Here is a 17571-nt window from a genome sequence, read left to right on the forward strand (position 1 = left end):
AATTAAACTCAAAGGCTTTTGCACAGCAAAGAAAACTATAAACAAAACGAGAAGACAACCCCACAGAATGGGAGAAAATATCTGCAAACAATGCGACCGACAAGCAATTAATCTCCAAAATTTACAAACAGCTCATGCGGCTCAATAGCAAAAAAAAAAACAAACAAACAACCCAATCAAAAAATGGGCAGAAGACCGAAATAGACATTTCTTCAAAGAAGACATACAGATGGGCAAGAGGCACATGAAAAGATGTTCAACATCACTAATTATTAAAGAAATGCAAATCAAAACTACAACGAGATATCACCTCACACCAGTCAGAATAGCCATCATCAAAAAGTCTACAAATACCAAATGCTGGAGAGGGTGTGGAGAAAAGGGAACCCTCCTAGACTGCTGGTGGGAATGTAAATTGGTACATGCCACTATGGAGAACAGTATGGAGATTCCTTAAGAAACCAAAAACAGAGCTAGCATATGATCTAGCGATCCCACTCCTGGGCATACATCCGGAGAAAAACATGGTTCAAAAGGATACATGCACCCCAATGTTTATAGCAGCACTATTCACAGTAGCTGTGACATGGAAGCAACCTAAATGTCCATCGAGAGATGAATGCATAAAGAAGATGTGGCACATACATACAGTGGAATATTACTCAGCCATTAAAAAGAATGAAATAATGACATTTGCAGCAACATGGATGCAACTATAGATTATCATACTAAGTGAAGGAAGTTAGACAGCAAAAGATAAATATCATATGATATCACTTATATACAGAATCTAAAAAAAATGATACAAACGAACTTATTTTCAAAATAGAAACAGACTCACAGACTTAGAGAACAAACTTGGCAGGGAGGGATAGACTGGGAGTTTGGGATTGACATGCCCACACTGCTATATTTAAAATAAATAACTAATAAGGACCTACTGTATAGCACAGGGAACTCTGCTCAATACTCTGTAATAACCTAAATGGGAAAAAAATTTGAAAAAGACTAGAAAAATATATCTATTCTTTAGATATATATAACTGAATCACTTTGCTGTACACCTGAAACTAACATAACATTGTTAATCAACTATACTCCAATATAAAATAAAATGTTAAAAAATAATAATAAAATTTAAAAATTTAAAAATATATATATGGCGGGGGGGGGGGGAAGCATTCATAAAAAAATGCCACATGAGCCCCAAACTGAAGGAAGATATTTTCATGTAACTGATTACTGTCTAGAATAAACATATAAAGAACTTCTAAAATCAGCCAACAGAAACATGAGCAGAAAACTAGAACAGGCACTTAAGAGAAGAGGAAATACACCTACTCAGCTTTATCAGTGATCAGGGAAACACGAATGAAAACCACCGTTAGACACCATTTCACAAACACCGAACTGGTAAAAAGTCTGACAATATCAAACACTGGAGAAACAGTGGAGCAAAGCAACTCTCCACACTGCTGGTGGGACCACACACTTAGCGACCCGTTTGGAAAACAAGCTGTCACTTTACAAGCCAGCAGTAACTCTAAGTGTGTGTCTTACCCTGCACAGAGCTTCCCGGCCAGTGTGCCAAGTTCCTGATCTGCTCAGGTCCAGGAAAGGGGCTGGGGGCTGAGAGGCAGGGGTGACGCCCCTGGACTCCCCCACATGTCCTTCCATAGCAGAATGAGTGACTAAACATGTGGCAAAGTCAGGAAGTGGAATCTATTACAAGCAGAAAAAGTAAACCGGAACGTAGCAAGATGGATGAATTTTAGGAATATGTGTATACTTATATACATTGCAGAAAAATATAATTCCCTTTATACAAAGTTTAAAATTTGTACAAACAATAAATTTTGTAGGGCTACAAATATGGGTGGTAAAACTATAATAAAAGAAAGGAAATAATAATCACAAAATGTAGGGTCACAGTTACCCTAAGGGAGGAGGGAAGGGGCTGGACAGGGAAAGAGCACACAGGGCTGCACAGGTGATGGCAACGAGCCGTTCCTTTAAGTTAGCGTTCATTTGTTTTCTCCTGTAGATCCTACTTATGTTTCATAAGCATGATTTTGCGTCTACTAATTTATCTGAGTGTGTGTATGTGTACATACATATATATTTAATGGAAGAAGTAAACATACCACCACAAATGGGGACAGGGGGTGGAGACAGCAGGGCAAAGGTCTGGGGACAGCCATAAGCCTGTACATCACATTTTTACTGTACTTTTTTTTTAAGCTTGGACACCACACATGAGTTCTCACATTGTTACATAATTTCTGCAACACTCTCTGCTCCCCCCCGCAGAAAGAGGCTTATTTTCCTCATTTTTAGAATAAGTGTTCTCCTCTGTTCCCACTGGAAACTCAATGTCTCTACAGGATGTCCTGCGTAGGTGGAAAATGATTATCTTAGAAGCTGGAGAACATCAAATAATCCTGAATAATGAGGCACTGGAGGAAAGAGAAGCAGTGTAATTTACTAAAAAAGGGTCAGAGATTTTTCCATACAGATTTTTCATCAAAGCTCTGACGCATCCACAGGCCACCAAGGCCCAGCCTGGCCAGGTGGCCGCGAGGGGGGCGCTGGCTCCCTGCAGGGGCTCCATCCAGGCAGGAGGTGGACAAGGAGGACAGGCAGGGCTTCTCCTCCCTGGGCTCCGTGAGGCTGCTTGCACCCATTCCGGCCTCCCATCAGGACCTCTAGAACCTGTGCTTCATTCCTCTCCTAGTTACGCCCACAGCACTGGAGGTCTGCGGGCGTTTCCCTGCCATTCTGCCAGCAGCAAAATAGGACCAAATCCTTTGTGCTTCAAAGCCAAACCACACATCCGAGTTCACAACGGCAGCCTAGGGTCTCAGCACGTTCTCTGAGAAGCAGCAAGTAAAGCCACCTGAAGGAAGGGTGAGCTGTCCTCTGGTTCCTAAGGGCCATGTGTGGAGCTTCCTTCCTGGCAGCCCCCGGGCGCCAGGGCCTCTGGCTGCTGCCTGAGCTGATCAAGCAGCCCTTCCAGGCAGATGTCACCCTGTCACCCTGGTGACGCGGCCTCTGTCTCTGTTCCAGAATGTCCCTCATTCTACCTTATGTCACAGCCTGCAATTTACCAAACACCTCCCCACCCCCCAACAGTGTGGACTCCTTTAAGACAGGGGCTTGAGTGCATTCAATGCATTTTCTGCCTCGGGGCTCGGCGTGGTGCAATGTCTGCTGAACTGACTTCTGGGTTTTTTTTTTTTTCAAGATTTTTTTAATATTTATTTTTATTAATTATCATTTATTTTTGGCTGCATTGGGTCTTCGTTGCTGCGCATGGGCTTTCTCTAGTTGCGGCGAGCGGGGGCTACTCTTCGTTGCGGTGTGTGGGCTTCTCATTGCGGTGGCTTCTCTTGTTGCAGAGCACGGGCTCTAGGCGTGTGGGCTTCAGTAGTTGTGGCATGGGGGCTTCAGTAGTTGCAGTGCGCGGGCTCTAGAGCGCAGGCTCAGTAGTTGTGGCGCACGGGCTTAGTTGCTCAGCGGCATGTGGGATCTTCCTGGACCAGGGCTCGAACCCGTGTCCCCTGCATTGGCAGGCGGATTCTGAACCACTGCGCCACCAGGAAAGCCCCCGAACTGACTTCTTGAACCAAAAGAAGCTGTCACGTGGTGACAAACCATAGAAGAGTGTGTACACTTAAGGCCAGGACTGTTCACCAAAGATCAAGAAAATAAAGTTGTGGATGAAATGTTAAGCACATTTTCAGATTCAAGCGATAGCAAATAACTTATGACATTCCTCATCCTCCTTAACAGATCAAAATTATGTGACTGGCAATAAGTAACTTAGTCATTATTAATCCAGGATAAGCCTAATTCCACGGAACACGTGACAGGATACTGGGCCGGAAATTAACCTCATTTGTTGCTTGAAAGTATACCCAGGAGGACTGGGTAAATCCACAGACTCCAGAGTTGTCTGACGGAGCATTCAACTCTGACGTCCCTCAAAAATAGATTCCAGGGCTTCCCCTCCGAGGCGGCTCCTCCCAATCCCTCCTTCAGCAAAGATCTCCTGAGTCCCCGAGCCAGGCACTCTGCCAGGTACCACGATGAAATAATCACACAAATAAGTGCAATTAAGAATGTCGTTAAAGGAAAGCATCTTACTTCCTTCCTGGGCCAGGGTCACAGCTCTATGGGGGCACAGCCAGGCTCTGGCCTGCCTCCCCAGATCTGAGCTTCAGAGAAATCCCCGTAGGCATTCAACTCAGAGACAAGCAGCACCCCTGCTTGGGGCCGCATCAACAGATGCGGTGGGCAGAGCCCGAGGCAGCGCGCCCCACCCCCACCTTTGCACATGGCGTCTCAGGTGTTCGCCACAACAGCCCGGTAAGGGCGGTAGCAGGAGCACCATTTCACAGAGCAGGGAAAGGCCCCACAAAGGTGAACAGACTTCTGAGTGGCTACGGAATGGTGTAGCTGGCATGGGCTTCAGCAGAGTCCTCCTGGCTCCAAAGTGCTCACCCCACTCCCCACACCAGGACTGGGACTCCCTCTGTAAGACCCTACCCTGCATGTCTGAAAACAGCCTCAGTCTGAGGGATCAGGGATCACACGCTGTGCTCATCCCAACATGTGATCTAGAGCAGCTGACCTAGTTTTGCACCTAAATACTGGGCTAGCGTCTCTGATTCAGGCCACACCAGTAGCGACCCACCCTCCACAGGGCAGGCACCCAGGCCAGTTTTGCCTTTTAGGGATTTTCCAACTAATCTGTCCTCTCCATCTTCCATTTCCTTATCTTTAAAACAGAGATAACAGTATCTGCTCTGCCTCCCTCACAAGACTATTCTAGAATTAAATGAGGTAGCACTCATGAACATACAATTTCAGAACATTTAGATTCATCAACACTTCATCAATGAACTCCAAACCTGACCAAACTTGGTGCCGGTTAGCTTTGTACTGCACTGAAAATAGTTTGCAACTATACAGAAATTTATTGAAATTATAACTTTAAATAGCCTGTTTTGCATAAGGAATACAAATCCTTAAAGAAAACTCAGTAAATTCCAAATCTGAGGGAGTCTGTCAATTAAGCAACTGTGAGGAAGGCTGCTAAATAAATCAAGTCATGGCCCACCTTCCTCTTAATTATTTAAAATGGTTTTAAAAGCTCCCAGCTTGAAGGCCAATAACAGAGGGAAAGAGCAACGGGAGCAAATCTTAACGGAAACAGAAATCAGAAGCCAACTGGCAGCGCCGTATGCAAGTTGCAAGGCCTTAGTCACAGGAAGCGTGTAGCCTTCCAAGGGAACAGGCCCCCTATGGCTTTCCCCACATGCAGACACACAAAGGCCCAGAGTGTGAAGAAAAGAAAGAACGGGCAAGGAAAGGCAAACTGAGGCCTTCCTGCATTCATTCAAACAAGCAGTGACAGAGAGAGAAGACGTAAGGGGCCTCTGAGTCAGAGCAGCTGTTTAGGAGACTAAGAGTCAGTGGGAAAGGCACTAAATTGCTCCTTGGCCACGCCGCACAGCTTGTGGAATCTCAGGTCCCTGACCAGGGATCAAACCTGGGCCCTCAGCAGTGAAAGCGTGGAGTCCTAACCACTGGACTGACAGGGGATTCCCCACTCATTTCTTTTAGAAGTCCAGGTTGTCATATTTTAAGATAAATTTCAACACTGCTATAAAATGTTAACTTGTTTAATCAAGAAATGTGTAGTAGATGAAAAACGGCAAGGCCAGGGCTAAACTGTGTAGACTCAAGTGCAGAGCCGCCCAGTGGAGCCCAGCAATGATGGCTCCACCTGGAGCACGACTGTGGCTCAGCAAGTGGGGTCAGGACTGCTATTATGGCCAAGTCACTATCACACACCTCAGTCCCTGTGTCAGTTCACCCCTGGGAGGTGACGAGCCCCCTTTTGTTACTAAAACCATAAAGTTAGTTTTGGAGTAATGGGGACTCAAATGGAGTTCTATACTCAGGTGTTCTGAAAGCTATTTCTGAGGAAGATAATGATTTTTCACTTTATCTTTAGGATATAAAAATATCTATTGACTCCTTACTCTGTACCAAGTGTTTTACTTACATTTCTCTCTAATCAGCACAATAATCTTCAAGCGTAAAATTAATCTCATTTTACAGATGAGGAAAAATTGAGTCACGGAAAGGTTAGGTCACGAGTCTAAGGTCACACAACAGAAGCAGTAGTGCCCGGATACAAACTAGGGCCCCCCAGAGCCTGTGCACTTTCAGCAACAGCACACCCAGGGCAGCCCGTGCTGCTTTTAGCTAAGACAGAAATCGAACGGAAGATTATTTAAATGACCACTTTACTCTGACTCCTCTGGTTTAACGAGAGTACCAATTAATTCTAACTAAAGACAGAGACTACTTTTTCCCTTCTCTCCCAGTTGAAAATTATTTTTCAGCTGCTGCTGCTGTGGGTTACTAAAGGAAGAGAGGTTTGCTCAGCACACTGCAGAAGCTGTCCCAACACAAACGCTTCCTGCACTTCCCAAACCTTCACGTTAGTAGTTCTGGCCCTGGGAGTCGCAGGCAGCCCTCAGCACTTACGTACTCTCATGTCCCTGCTCACTGATATCTTCCTGGAGACTCAGAATGCTGGTGAGGTTAATGATCCTTCTCCGGGGGGTACAAGCTGCTGTCATTTCCTTTCGGGATGCATCCTCCACCATTTCCACATCAGAGTCTTCCCGATGTCTCTTTCTGCAAAGTAAACGAGGAACTGGCAGCTCATAACTATCTTAAAAAAACTGTTTCAAACTCAGTCAGATTTTGTGCCTTGCATTTTGGAGAAGGGAGCAGCTTCTCTGTGCCGGCTCTCCACGTCTGGGGAGGGCTCCCTGTGCTGGTGGCGGCCAGCCAGATCAGGATGTCCTCCCAGATACTGCTTCTCTGACACCCCTCAGGCCTTAGCAGTGGCCACTGCAGGCAGCAGGGCTTTGGAGTCTGGCTCAGCCCAGAGACCTGCAGGGCCTCGATCAAGTGCGCTGACCTCACCACATCTCATTCACTCAGCCCTCCATCCATCCGTCCATCGGGCACAGTTATAATACCAACCTCACACAGCCATGACAAAGTGCCTGCCCTCGCCATGCTGGCTTTCTAGTGGCAGAGTCAAATAGCAACTGAAGAAAGATCATGTTAGGTAACAACAAATACTGTGACGAAAATAAAACAAGGTAACAGAATGAAGGGGAAGCGAGAGAACTTTAGATTAAATGGACAAAGAAGGTCTCTGGTAAGAGGCGACATCCGAGTTGAGACCTGGGTGACAAGAAGCCAGAGAGTTCCTGCGCCGAGGGACCAGCAAGAGCAAAGGGGTGAGAGCTCAGCGAGGTCGGGTCAGCACTGGAGCAGCGTGGCCAAAGCGCCACGAAGGGGAGGAGAGTGATGAGCTGGGGGCGGGCAGGCTGGCTTCACCCCAAGTGCTGCAGGAAGCACTGGTTTTCAGCAAGGAGTGAGACACCCTGGTTCCTGGTTTAAAAAGATTCCTCTGCTGTGTGGTAAATGGCTTGTAGCATTAAGTCCCCAAGTGATCAACAGAAATGTCACACTTCCCAGCAGGGCTGTTAAGAGCATTAACTGAGATAATGCATATTAAGTATCTGGCACACAGTGGATGCTCAGTGAACGTTAGCATCCTTTATTATTCTCTGAAAACAAATCCTTAGAAGCCATCTCCCTAGACTGACTTGGAAGTGAGCAAACCAGAATTAAAAAACTCACCCAAGTTCCACTGGGCAATCAGAGCCAGGGTTTCGGTGGTCAGCCACCAGGGGGACGTGCGGCCTCGGGCAAAGGACTTCACCCTGAGCTCCGGGGTCAGTACCCGCACACACTAAATAAGGAACATCCACCTTACAGATGTCAGTGACATGTCCTTGAAGCACCCGCAGAGTGTACACTGAAGATGCTCAAAATTAACTGACAGTCACTAGTACGGCTGTTCCTGCCCCCTCTCTCTAGCTCTCGGTCACCACTAGCTCTCGGTCACCACTAGCTCATGCACTTCAGGGAGTTTCATAATTTGAACTGAGAAACTGTTCTTCTGAAAGGAGTGAAAGCAGCTTGGAGTAGGATGGAAGAATCCTCCGGATATTTTAGGCCCCCCTTTCCAGCCACCTCTGCTGTTGAGGCTTTATCAAAATTCAATACTAAAGTTAAAGAATAAATCTTCTGATTTTTTTTTTCTGATGTGTTTTTAAATAATGTTTGGAATCATGGACATTTAAGATATTTCAAAGGTCACTGTGATGGGTGACTCTAAAGCCATGGTCAAAGGCCAACAGTAGACCAGGCCAAAGCACCAACCCATTGGAGGGAGAGGGCGAATCAGGGAGAGAAGATGCAAGGGGTTTGTGACAGCCCAAGTTAGAAGGCAGTTTCATTAAAGAACGAAGGAGGCAAGCTGTGCTTTCCCACAAGGCCATACCTGGGGTTCTCGGGGCTGGAAGAGGGCCCTCTCTTCTCTGACGAGTCTGCAGTCCTCTTTGTTGCATCCTCCTCCAAGCCCTGATTCTCGGCAGCCACTTCAGCAGGAACTGAGAGTTCAAGCATCTCTTCATCCTGCTGCCTGGCCCCGCTACTAGAAGCAGCTGTCCTGTCCTCTAGGACAACAGCCTGGGGCTGACTGGATAGGGCCTTGCTCACAGGCTGCAGGAAGGCATCGAGTTTCTGCTCCCGGCAATCTGTGCGGACCATCTGGTGGGCATACACCTTGTCGCCACTTCCAGCAGTAGACGAGAGGGTCACACCTGTTGTGGATTTCACCACTTCCCCAGACGGGCCAGTAAGACCTGGTAGTAAAGTCTGTGTCAAAAAAGAAGACAGTGGGAAGAGTCAGTGTATGAAGGAGAGAAGCACAGGTCCCAAAATGGAGTAAAAGCTAGAACCAGGTATATCATTACAGAATTATTATAGAAGCAATTCTGACCAAAATTTGAAGTATGAAATTAAAAACACACAAATATAAAATTCAAAAATTCAGCTAAATCCTTATAATTTAAAAACTGGTTTGAGGGCTTCCCTGGTGACACAGTGGTTAAAAATCCGCCTGCCAATGCAGGGGACACGGGTTTGAGCTCTGGTCCGGAAGATCCCACATGCAACGGAGTAACTAAGCCCGTGCACCACAACTACTGAGCCTGTGCTCTAGAGCCCATGAGCCACAACTACTGAGCCCACAAGCCACAACTACTGAGCCTGCGCCCCTAGAGGCCGTGCTCCGCAACAAGAGAAGCCACCACAATGAGAAGACTGCGCGCTTCAACAGAGTAGCCCCCACTCGCCGTAACTAGAGAAAGCCCACGTGCAGCAACGAAGACCCAATGCAGTCATAAATAAATAAATCTATTAAAAAAAAGTACATGGCATCATCTATCACAAATTCTTGCAAACATTTTTTTTAATCTGAATATAATCATAACTCTAGATCTAATTTTCAGTTTATAGGAAATGGGGAGGATTGAAACAAATTAAAGGACACTAAGAAGAAGCATTGGCTAACCCAAAATGTGCATTTTTCTACAGCACACCTTCAAAGTAAGCTAATAAGAACTATAACCAAAAAAGGTAGGGTGATATTTCTAGTTTCAAAGAGACATAACCAAATATAATGAGTGGAACTTGATTGGATACAGATTTGAACAAAGCTACTTTTTTTTTTTTTGGCCATGCCACACGGCTTGCAGGATCTTAGTTCTGCGACCAGGGATTGAACCTGGGCCCATGGCAGTGAAAGCACCGACTCCTAACCACTGGAGCACCAGGGAATTCCTGAACAAAGCTACTCTTATAAAAAGATATTTTTTTGAACAACTGGGGTATCTGAATATGGACTGGATATGAAATGGTATTACTACTATTAATTGTATTAGGTGTAAAAGGACACTGTGATTGTATAAGGAAAAAAAACGTTTTTAGATGCATAATGCAGTACTAGGGGAAAAATAAATGCCTGGAATCTGCTTTAAAATACTCCTCCCCAGGGACTTCCCCAGTGGTCCGGTGGTAAAGAAACCGCCTTCCAATGCAGGGGACTCGGGTTCAATCCCCGGTCAGGGAACTAAGATCTCACATGCCATGGGCAACTAAGCTCGTGCACCACAACTACTGAACCCGTGCACCTCAACTAGAGAGAGAAAACCCACATGCCACAACTAGAGAGAAGCCCGAGTACTGCAGTGAAGATCCTGGGTGCCGCAACTAAGACCCAACGCAGCCAAATAAATAAATAAATAATTAAAATTAAGAATTAATTAAAAACTACTCCTCCCCATCCCCCACCCTCAAGTGGGAGAGGGAGAGAGAAAACAAAGATGGCCAAGTGTTGATGGTTTGTTGAAACTGGGTGATAGGTACATGGAGATTTGCTGTATTACCTGCTTTTCTGTGTGCTTAGAAAGATTCAGTAATAAAGAGTTAAATAATAATTAAAAGTTAAAGTAGCAACTCTGCTCAAAAAGGAAAAACACTCCTGGGACAGTTTAAAAAGCCCTTGCGATGCACTTACTTCATTTGCCTGTGCAATTTCCACAGGTGGATTTTGGGAGGCAGAAAGTAACATAACTACTCTGCAGACAGTAATTTTAAAGTCCTGAAAAGTGAAATACTTTGTCCAATATGACAGAGTTGGAACAAACTGCAAGAGTCGCCAGGGTTCCCGATTTCCATACCAAATGGCTTCACAGCAAACCAGGGCTCTTGCTGTACTGGCCCCTGGAGTGGAGTGCAAGGCACAAGCTGGGGAGCAGGATGAAGGTGACCCACAGCCAGAAGGTCAGGAGCCAGGGCAACCTGCTGTTGGCAGAGCAAGACGGTGTTCTGATGGCCCCAAAGGAGCAGGGACAGTCTGAGTTTGCAGCCCTCCACGCAGAGCAATGCACCAACAGAGGGAGGCCCTCTGATCCAGAAACCCACCTTCCTTCTAAAGACACACTGGTCAGGACCATGCAGAGTTCTTTCGGGAAATAAAATGCAATCTAACTAAATGAATCTGCCTCACGCACGATCAGACAAAGAGGGAAATTGAGGCTCTTTTCCCAGTGGAGCGACAGACTCCTCCTGGTCTCTGGTGAACCCCTTCCTCTGGGCCTCTCCCCCAACTCCCCTCCAGCCAACCCAGGTCCAGGTGCCGGCAATTCCATATTTTTAACTATTAGTGAATGGAGCCACGTCCTCTGCTCAGACCCCCTCCCCACTTCGCCCAAGTCGCTGTGGGTTTCCATCCACTCTCCAGGCCACAGCCAGAGACCTCTTCATAAAATGCAAACCAGATCCCGTCAATTCCCATCAAGTCAAAGTCTAAACTCCTTAACTTACTGATAAAATCCTCTCGATCTGGCCTGAATTCTGCAGTGAGCGTAGGCCTTCAACACGCAGGCTCCGCGTTGCTTAACCCCGGCTGCACACGCCAGCACCCAGCAAAGCTTTTAAAAACTGATGCCCAGTCCCCACCCCCTGAGATTGATTTACTGGTTTGGGGAGGGCCCAGGTATTATCTAAACGGTTCCCAGGTGATTCTAGTGGCAGCCAGCATAGAGAACACTGACTCAGCATGCTGAGCATTCAGATCCTCAACACCTGTTCTCTTGCAACCATCCCCACCTCTCCCCGAGGCCTGTATCCTCGTCCTTTCCTCTGCCAGAAACGCCCTGTGCACTCCTCGTCCCCTTCTGCCCACCTAATTCCTTCTCAGCCTTGGGGGCCCAGGCTCCACATCCCTTCTTTCACATCTCTGAGGCCCAAGCGCAGGACAAGAGCCCCTCCTCCCTCCTCCCAAGTCTCTGTTTTTCTCTCTCGTGGGATGGAGACTCGAGGAGACCGTACCCAGCAGCACCTTGCCCATGGGGGAGCCTTAGCACATATTTGGGGAGGGAGCAGTAAAGGGCGCTGAGCAACAACAACGGATAAAAACCACCTGCCAGCCCCCCCTGCACAGCTCCTGCTCCAACGGCTCACGTACACCCCACCCTCAGCCCCAGCAACCTCCGGGCGTGCGGGCCCCAGGGCTGCCCCAAGTGCGTTCATCTCACTGCTGGTCTCCCACCTAGGCTCTTTGCAGGTGGTAACTGTGAATGCTCTTATGGGAAGCACTCATCTGCTTGGTCACTCTGAAAGTTTTCTGAGAAGCAGGGCTCACAGAAGCCCGCTCTCTGCTTGCAGGACCCAGTGTAATTTAAGAGGGAAAATGTTTCCATTTCTGTAGTTTTGGTGTCTGCTGTGCTTCTGATGAACCCATCCTCACTATGAATACAGTACAGGACTGCCCAGGAATGATGTCATCTCAGAACTGGGACAGGACACTAGAGATCATGTTATTAACCCACTATTTTACAGATGGGAAAACTAAGGACCCAGAGAGGGGGAGCAGTTTATAATCAAAGCACTTAGAACCTGGATAATTGTAATAAGATGAACGGTGCCAGGTCCCAGGCCAGACACTTTCCATCTGCTGTTCACCAACCACTTGTAACCGTCCTTGGATGTGGGGGTGACCACTTCCACCTTTACTGAGGGGGACGTGGAGGCCAGGGAAGGTTAGTCACACGGCAGTAACCCAGGTCTGTCTGACACGAGAGGCCCCGCCCTTCCCCCTGCCTCTCCAGAGCCTGGCCCCTGCACTCTGCCCTAGGTATGCGGAATCAGCCTCCTCTGAACGTCTCCAGTGGAGAACACAGGGGAGCGGCGCCCTACTCTGTTTCAGACAGCTCATTTTCCTAGGAAGGCAGTCTAAGGTCAGAAGGAGGCAGAGAGAAGAACTCAGGGCTTATGACTCCAGGCCCAGGAATAACACCACAAAACCTTCACAGTTGGGTTCAAAGAAGGAAATGCTGCTGAAAGAAAGTCCTAAAGCAACCGTCAAAAACCTGGGCTCTCGTGTGACGAGGCACATTTAAGGCGGCAAAGGCACCAGAGAAAGAGCTGGGTGAAGCGCCCCCACCTGGGTGAAATAGGTCCTGGAGGCGTTGGAGCCCAGGAGCCTGCTCTCAATGTGCTGCTGCACCCGCTCCAGGATGCTGTCCTCGTGCAGGAAGTGAACTTCGTGCTTCGTGGGGTGCACATTGACATCCACATTCTGGGGGCTGATTTCTAAACTGGCAGGAAAAAAAGAGCAGAGTTACCTCACATGGTGAAGAATGGGGGCGGGCAGTTCACTCACAGCGCATTATGTGGGGGTGGGAGACTTGAGGCCAAATGACACAGCGGTTAAGACTTCAAGGTCAAGTCTGAGTGACCTGGGTTCAAATGCTGGCTCTGCTACTTGAGAGCTGAGTGGCTGTGGGTAAGTTACAGCATCTTTCTATGCCTCGGTTTCCTCACTTGTGAACTGGACATATACATGGTGGGGATATAAACTCGTGTAAAGCACTTCGCACGTACCCGGCATGTCTATCATACGTCAGCTGTTATTATCACCTCTCCAGAACTAGTGGAATTTCTCATTACATAACCCAGGGCCAAGGCACTTAACTTCTCTGGACTGGCTCTCCCGTCTGTAAGCATGAACCTGTCCCTATTTACTGCTCAGTATTACATGGAGATCAAAACAGTGTATGTGAGAGAACTTTCTAACATTAAAATGTAGTACAAAAGTCAGTTTAGAGGCTGTGCCAGCTATCAACTTATTGCCTCAGGCCAAATTCACCATTCACTGCTGGCTCTGATAATGGAGCGTTGCAGTGTGTGATTCTTTGCAGGTAGAGGGCACTGGACAGACCCTGGAGAAGGAAGGGTTTCTCTGCCAGGTTCGGGCAGGTTCTTCCTGGTGCAGCGGCAAGACCTTATTCACCTTTGTTTCACTAACACACTGCTGGCACAAGGGGGCCTCTCGTGGATTCTGCAGGAGTGAATAAATATAGGAAAACTGTGCCCTTTACCTGTGAAAAGGGACAGAACAACCTGTGCCAGTGGGGTATGGGATTCACTCTGACCAGGCTAATTAGCAAGTCCATCTCTTTCAAAGAGGACCGCTGGACAGAATTACTCTTCCTTGTGAGTCTTGGGTAAGGAGTTCAGAGCTGCATTACCTGAGGTACAGGAACGGGTGTGTGTTTTTGGGCAAATATGCTGCATACACCGTTTCTATGGCTTTTCTTAAGGAAGCTGACTCTACCAGACGATCTAGAAAATAAAAGTAATTAGCTCAAATCTGTCCCAAGGGGTGAGGTGACAGGTGCACACCTATACTATGCCATGACATCAGCTCAGGAAGAACGCCTCTGGGGTGACATCCACATCAGCCCCCTTGACCATTACGACTCCTCAGCATCTCACTGTGGCCTTGGGGCTCTCCTCTCACCCGAGTAGCAGGAACACGACAGGGCAGTCAATTCTGCCTCCCCACTCCCTTCCCCCTGCCGGTCCAGGTGGACCACGTGCCCTTGCTCAGAATTTCATTTCTGCAATACATCATGGGGACCCTACCACACATGCCACAAGCTGGGAGACAAAACTCTGGTAAATAAACCTAATTCCAACTCCCAGCGGTAAGGACCACAGGGAAGGGAGCGGCTACTCTGCTCAGGGACCTCCAACAGCGGGCGAGCCAAATGGAGTACTTAAGGTTAAGAGTGCGTTTTTCCAGGCATTCAGGTGGTAGAAAAATACCTGAATGCAACACTGAAGGTAATTTAGGAAATGAGGCAGGCTTGAGGGGGTGGAAAACAATAAAAGCTGGGAGAGATAAAACTAAAATCAGGGCTTCCCTGGTGGCGCAGTGGTTAAGAATCCACCTACCAATGCAGGGGACACGTGTTCAAGCCCTGGGCTGGGAATGATCCCACATGCCATGGAGCAACTAAGCCCGTGCTTCAAACTCCTGAGCCTGCGAGCTAGAGCCCGTGTGCCACAAATACTGAGCCCACGTGCCACAACTACTGAAGCCCATGCGCCTAGAGCCCGTGCTCCACAAGAGAAGCCACCACAATGAGAAGCCCACGTGCCGCAACTAGAGAAAGCCCGTGTGCAACAACAAAGGCCCAATGCAGCCAAAAATAAAATAAATTTTTTTAAAAAAGGAGCTTTCAAAAAAAAAAAAAGACTAAAATCAGAGGAAGATCTTCACACAACACAGCTCTCTTTTCTCCTCAGACCGATGACCTGCTGATGACCTGCTGTCCTGTGTTGGTGGAGCCAAGGATATGCCACATCTTTTTATTTCCAATGAGAAGACTGGCTGTGATCTTATCAATGAGGAGACTACTGTTCTGAGGGCTCACTACATCACCCACAGCTGCCTCAATAATGCTGCTGTACTGTGTAATCTGACAAAAGGACAGCTGGAGCCCCTCAGCTGAGATTTCTGAACCTGAGATATGCCTAAGGAGTGTTCTTTGTCCCTGCCACCTGAGTGAGCCTGCCCAGTGTGTAGATAAGTGAATGACACACATAAGAGTCTGACCTAACCTCTAAAAAGTCTACAAATAACAAATGCTGGAGAGGGTGTGGCGAAAAGGGAACCCTCCTACACTGTTGGTGAGAATGTAAATTGATACAGCCACTATGGAGAACAGTATGGAGGTTCCTTAAAAAAACTAAAAATAGAATTACCATATGATCCAACAATCCCACTCCTGGGCATATATCCGGAAAAGAAGAAAACTCTAATTCAAAAAGGTATATGCACCCCAACATTCACAGCAGCACTATTTATAATAGCAAAGACGTGGAAGCAACCTAAATGTCCATCAACACAGATGAGTGAATTAAGAAAATGTGGTTTAGGGACTTCCCTGGTGGTCCAGTGGCTAAGACTCTGCACTCCCAATGCAGGGGACCCAGGTTCAATCCCTGGTCAGGGAACTAGATCCCACATGCTGCAACTAAGACCCAGCACAGCCAAAAAAATAAATATTTTTTTAAAAAAAAGAAAATGTGGTGTATATATATGTATATACACAATATTACTCAATCATAAAAAAGAATGAAATACTGCCATTTGCAGCAACACAGACGGACCTAGAGATTACCATACTAAGTGAAGTCAGAGAAAGACAAATATTATATGATATCACTTACATGTGGAATCTAAAAAATAATACAAATGAACTTATTTACAAAACAGAAAGACTCACAGACAGAAAACAAACTTAACGGTTACCAATGGGGAAAGTGGGGAGAAGAATAGGAGCATGGGATTAACCAATACACACCACTATATATAAAACAAACAACAAGGATTTACTGTATAGCACAGGGAACTATATTCAGTATCTTGTAATAACCTATAATGAAAAAGAATCTGAAAATATATATATAGACGTGTAACTGATTCACTTTGCTGTATACCTAAAACTAATACAATACTGTAAACCAACTATACTACTTTTTTTTTGGCTGCTACGCGCAGCTTGCGGGATCTTAGTTCCCCAACCAAGGATTGAACCCAGGCCATGGCAGTGAAAGCGCTGAGTCCTAACCACTAGACCGCCAGGGAACTCCCAATCAACTATACTTCAATTAAAAAAAACAAACACTGCCTGCACATGAGATACCCCCTCCCTGTATCCTGCTGTGCAATTTCCGATGTTGGGCCTTGATATAAGGAGAGAACAAAGATCTGCCCAGGGCCTGCTGGTAAAGGCTCTGAGACCAGCAGATGAGCAGGCTGAACTGGCTCACAGGGGCCTGGGATGCCGTCTCCTGGGCACCCTCTCAGAGGCAAGAACCAGACTCCCCAACTGTCAGCCAACAATGAGCACACGTGAGAGGGCTGAGCAGACTAAGGGCAGAAATTAAACCACATTTCGGCATGAGGTTTCCCTGGGTGTAATCAAACCTGTCCATGAGGAATTTTTCCATGGCTCCCTAAAGTTCCCTGTGGATAGATTTCCCCACGTGGCTCTTTCTCACTTACGATTGATGAAGAGTAAGAAGATGCACTTCTTCACCGAGTAGTTTGCATTGGATATGTAGCCATTCATTTTGAAGGCGAGGGTTTTATCCTCACACCCAACTTCTATCAATTCTCTGATTGGAAAAGAGAAATTTTGAGGCTTTGGAAAAAAAATGGAAAATTCAAACTTTCTAAAGAATCAGAGTTGGAAAAACCAGGGCTCCTTCCCATAAACTGACTGACAAATGTAGACCCCTGTGACTTGGTTCATTGAGATCCCCGGGGCCCGCCCATCCATCCGTCTGTCCATCCATCCACCCACCTACCCACCTAGCTAGTGTTTTCAAGCACTTACAATATGTTATATGCCAAGCGTCACCGTCACTGCTAGGACACAGCAAGTCCAGGCTCTGAGACCTTATTTTGCTGAAACTTTTATGTATCTTAGTAACTAAGTCCCAAAGATGAGATTCCAAAGAACTCATCTCTGCTGAATCCCTTACTCTGCTGATGGGCACCACGATGGGGATCCTGTGTGGTGCTTCCCAGAGTGTGTTTATGGGGAGGGGAGGCCAATAGGTGAAAGGAGGTTCTCCCACAAGGCACACTCATGTCTGCCTGAGGGCCTCGCAAGTGCTGGTCCCTCTGCCTGGAAAGCTCCCACTGCTAGCTAATTAATTCCTCCTTATCCCCCGTAACTCGGGGACCACTTCCTCAAACAGCTT

The 17571-nt window shown here is 47.0% G+C and overlaps 1 protein-coding gene and 1 non-coding gene across 2 annotated transcripts in view; one reads left to right on the forward strand and one right to left on the reverse strand.

Moving 5' to 3' along the window:
* Positions 1–17571, reverse strand: part of MLH1 (mutL homolog 1) — a 55859-nt gene that overhangs the window by 23399 nt on the left and 14889 nt on the right. Inside the window, exons 9-13 of the mRNA XM_036868603.1 lie at positions 16868–16980; positions 14040–14133; positions 12953–13106; positions 8444–8820; positions 6566–6714 (exon numbers count right to left, since the gene is read on the reverse strand). Of these exons, the coding sequence (XP_036724498.1) occupies positions 6566–6714; positions 8444–8820; positions 12953–13106; positions 14040–14133; positions 16868–16980 (887 nt within the window). The remainder of the gene's footprint in view (positions 1–6565; positions 6715–8443; positions 8821–12952; positions 13107–14039; positions 14134–16867; positions 16981–17571) is intronic.
* On the forward strand, positions 15741–15813 carry TRNAG-CCC. The gene has a single exon. It is a non-coding gene; the product is annotated as a tRNA-Gly (tRNA).

The sequence above is a fragment of the Balaenoptera musculus genome, chromosome 11 (genome assembly GCF_009873245.2).
Source record: "Balaenoptera musculus isolate JJ_BM4_2016_0621 chromosome 11, mBalMus1.pri.v3, whole genome shotgun sequence".
Classification (NCBI taxonomy): domain Eukaryota; kingdom Metazoa; phylum Chordata; class Mammalia; order Artiodactyla; family Balaenopteridae; genus Balaenoptera; species Balaenoptera musculus.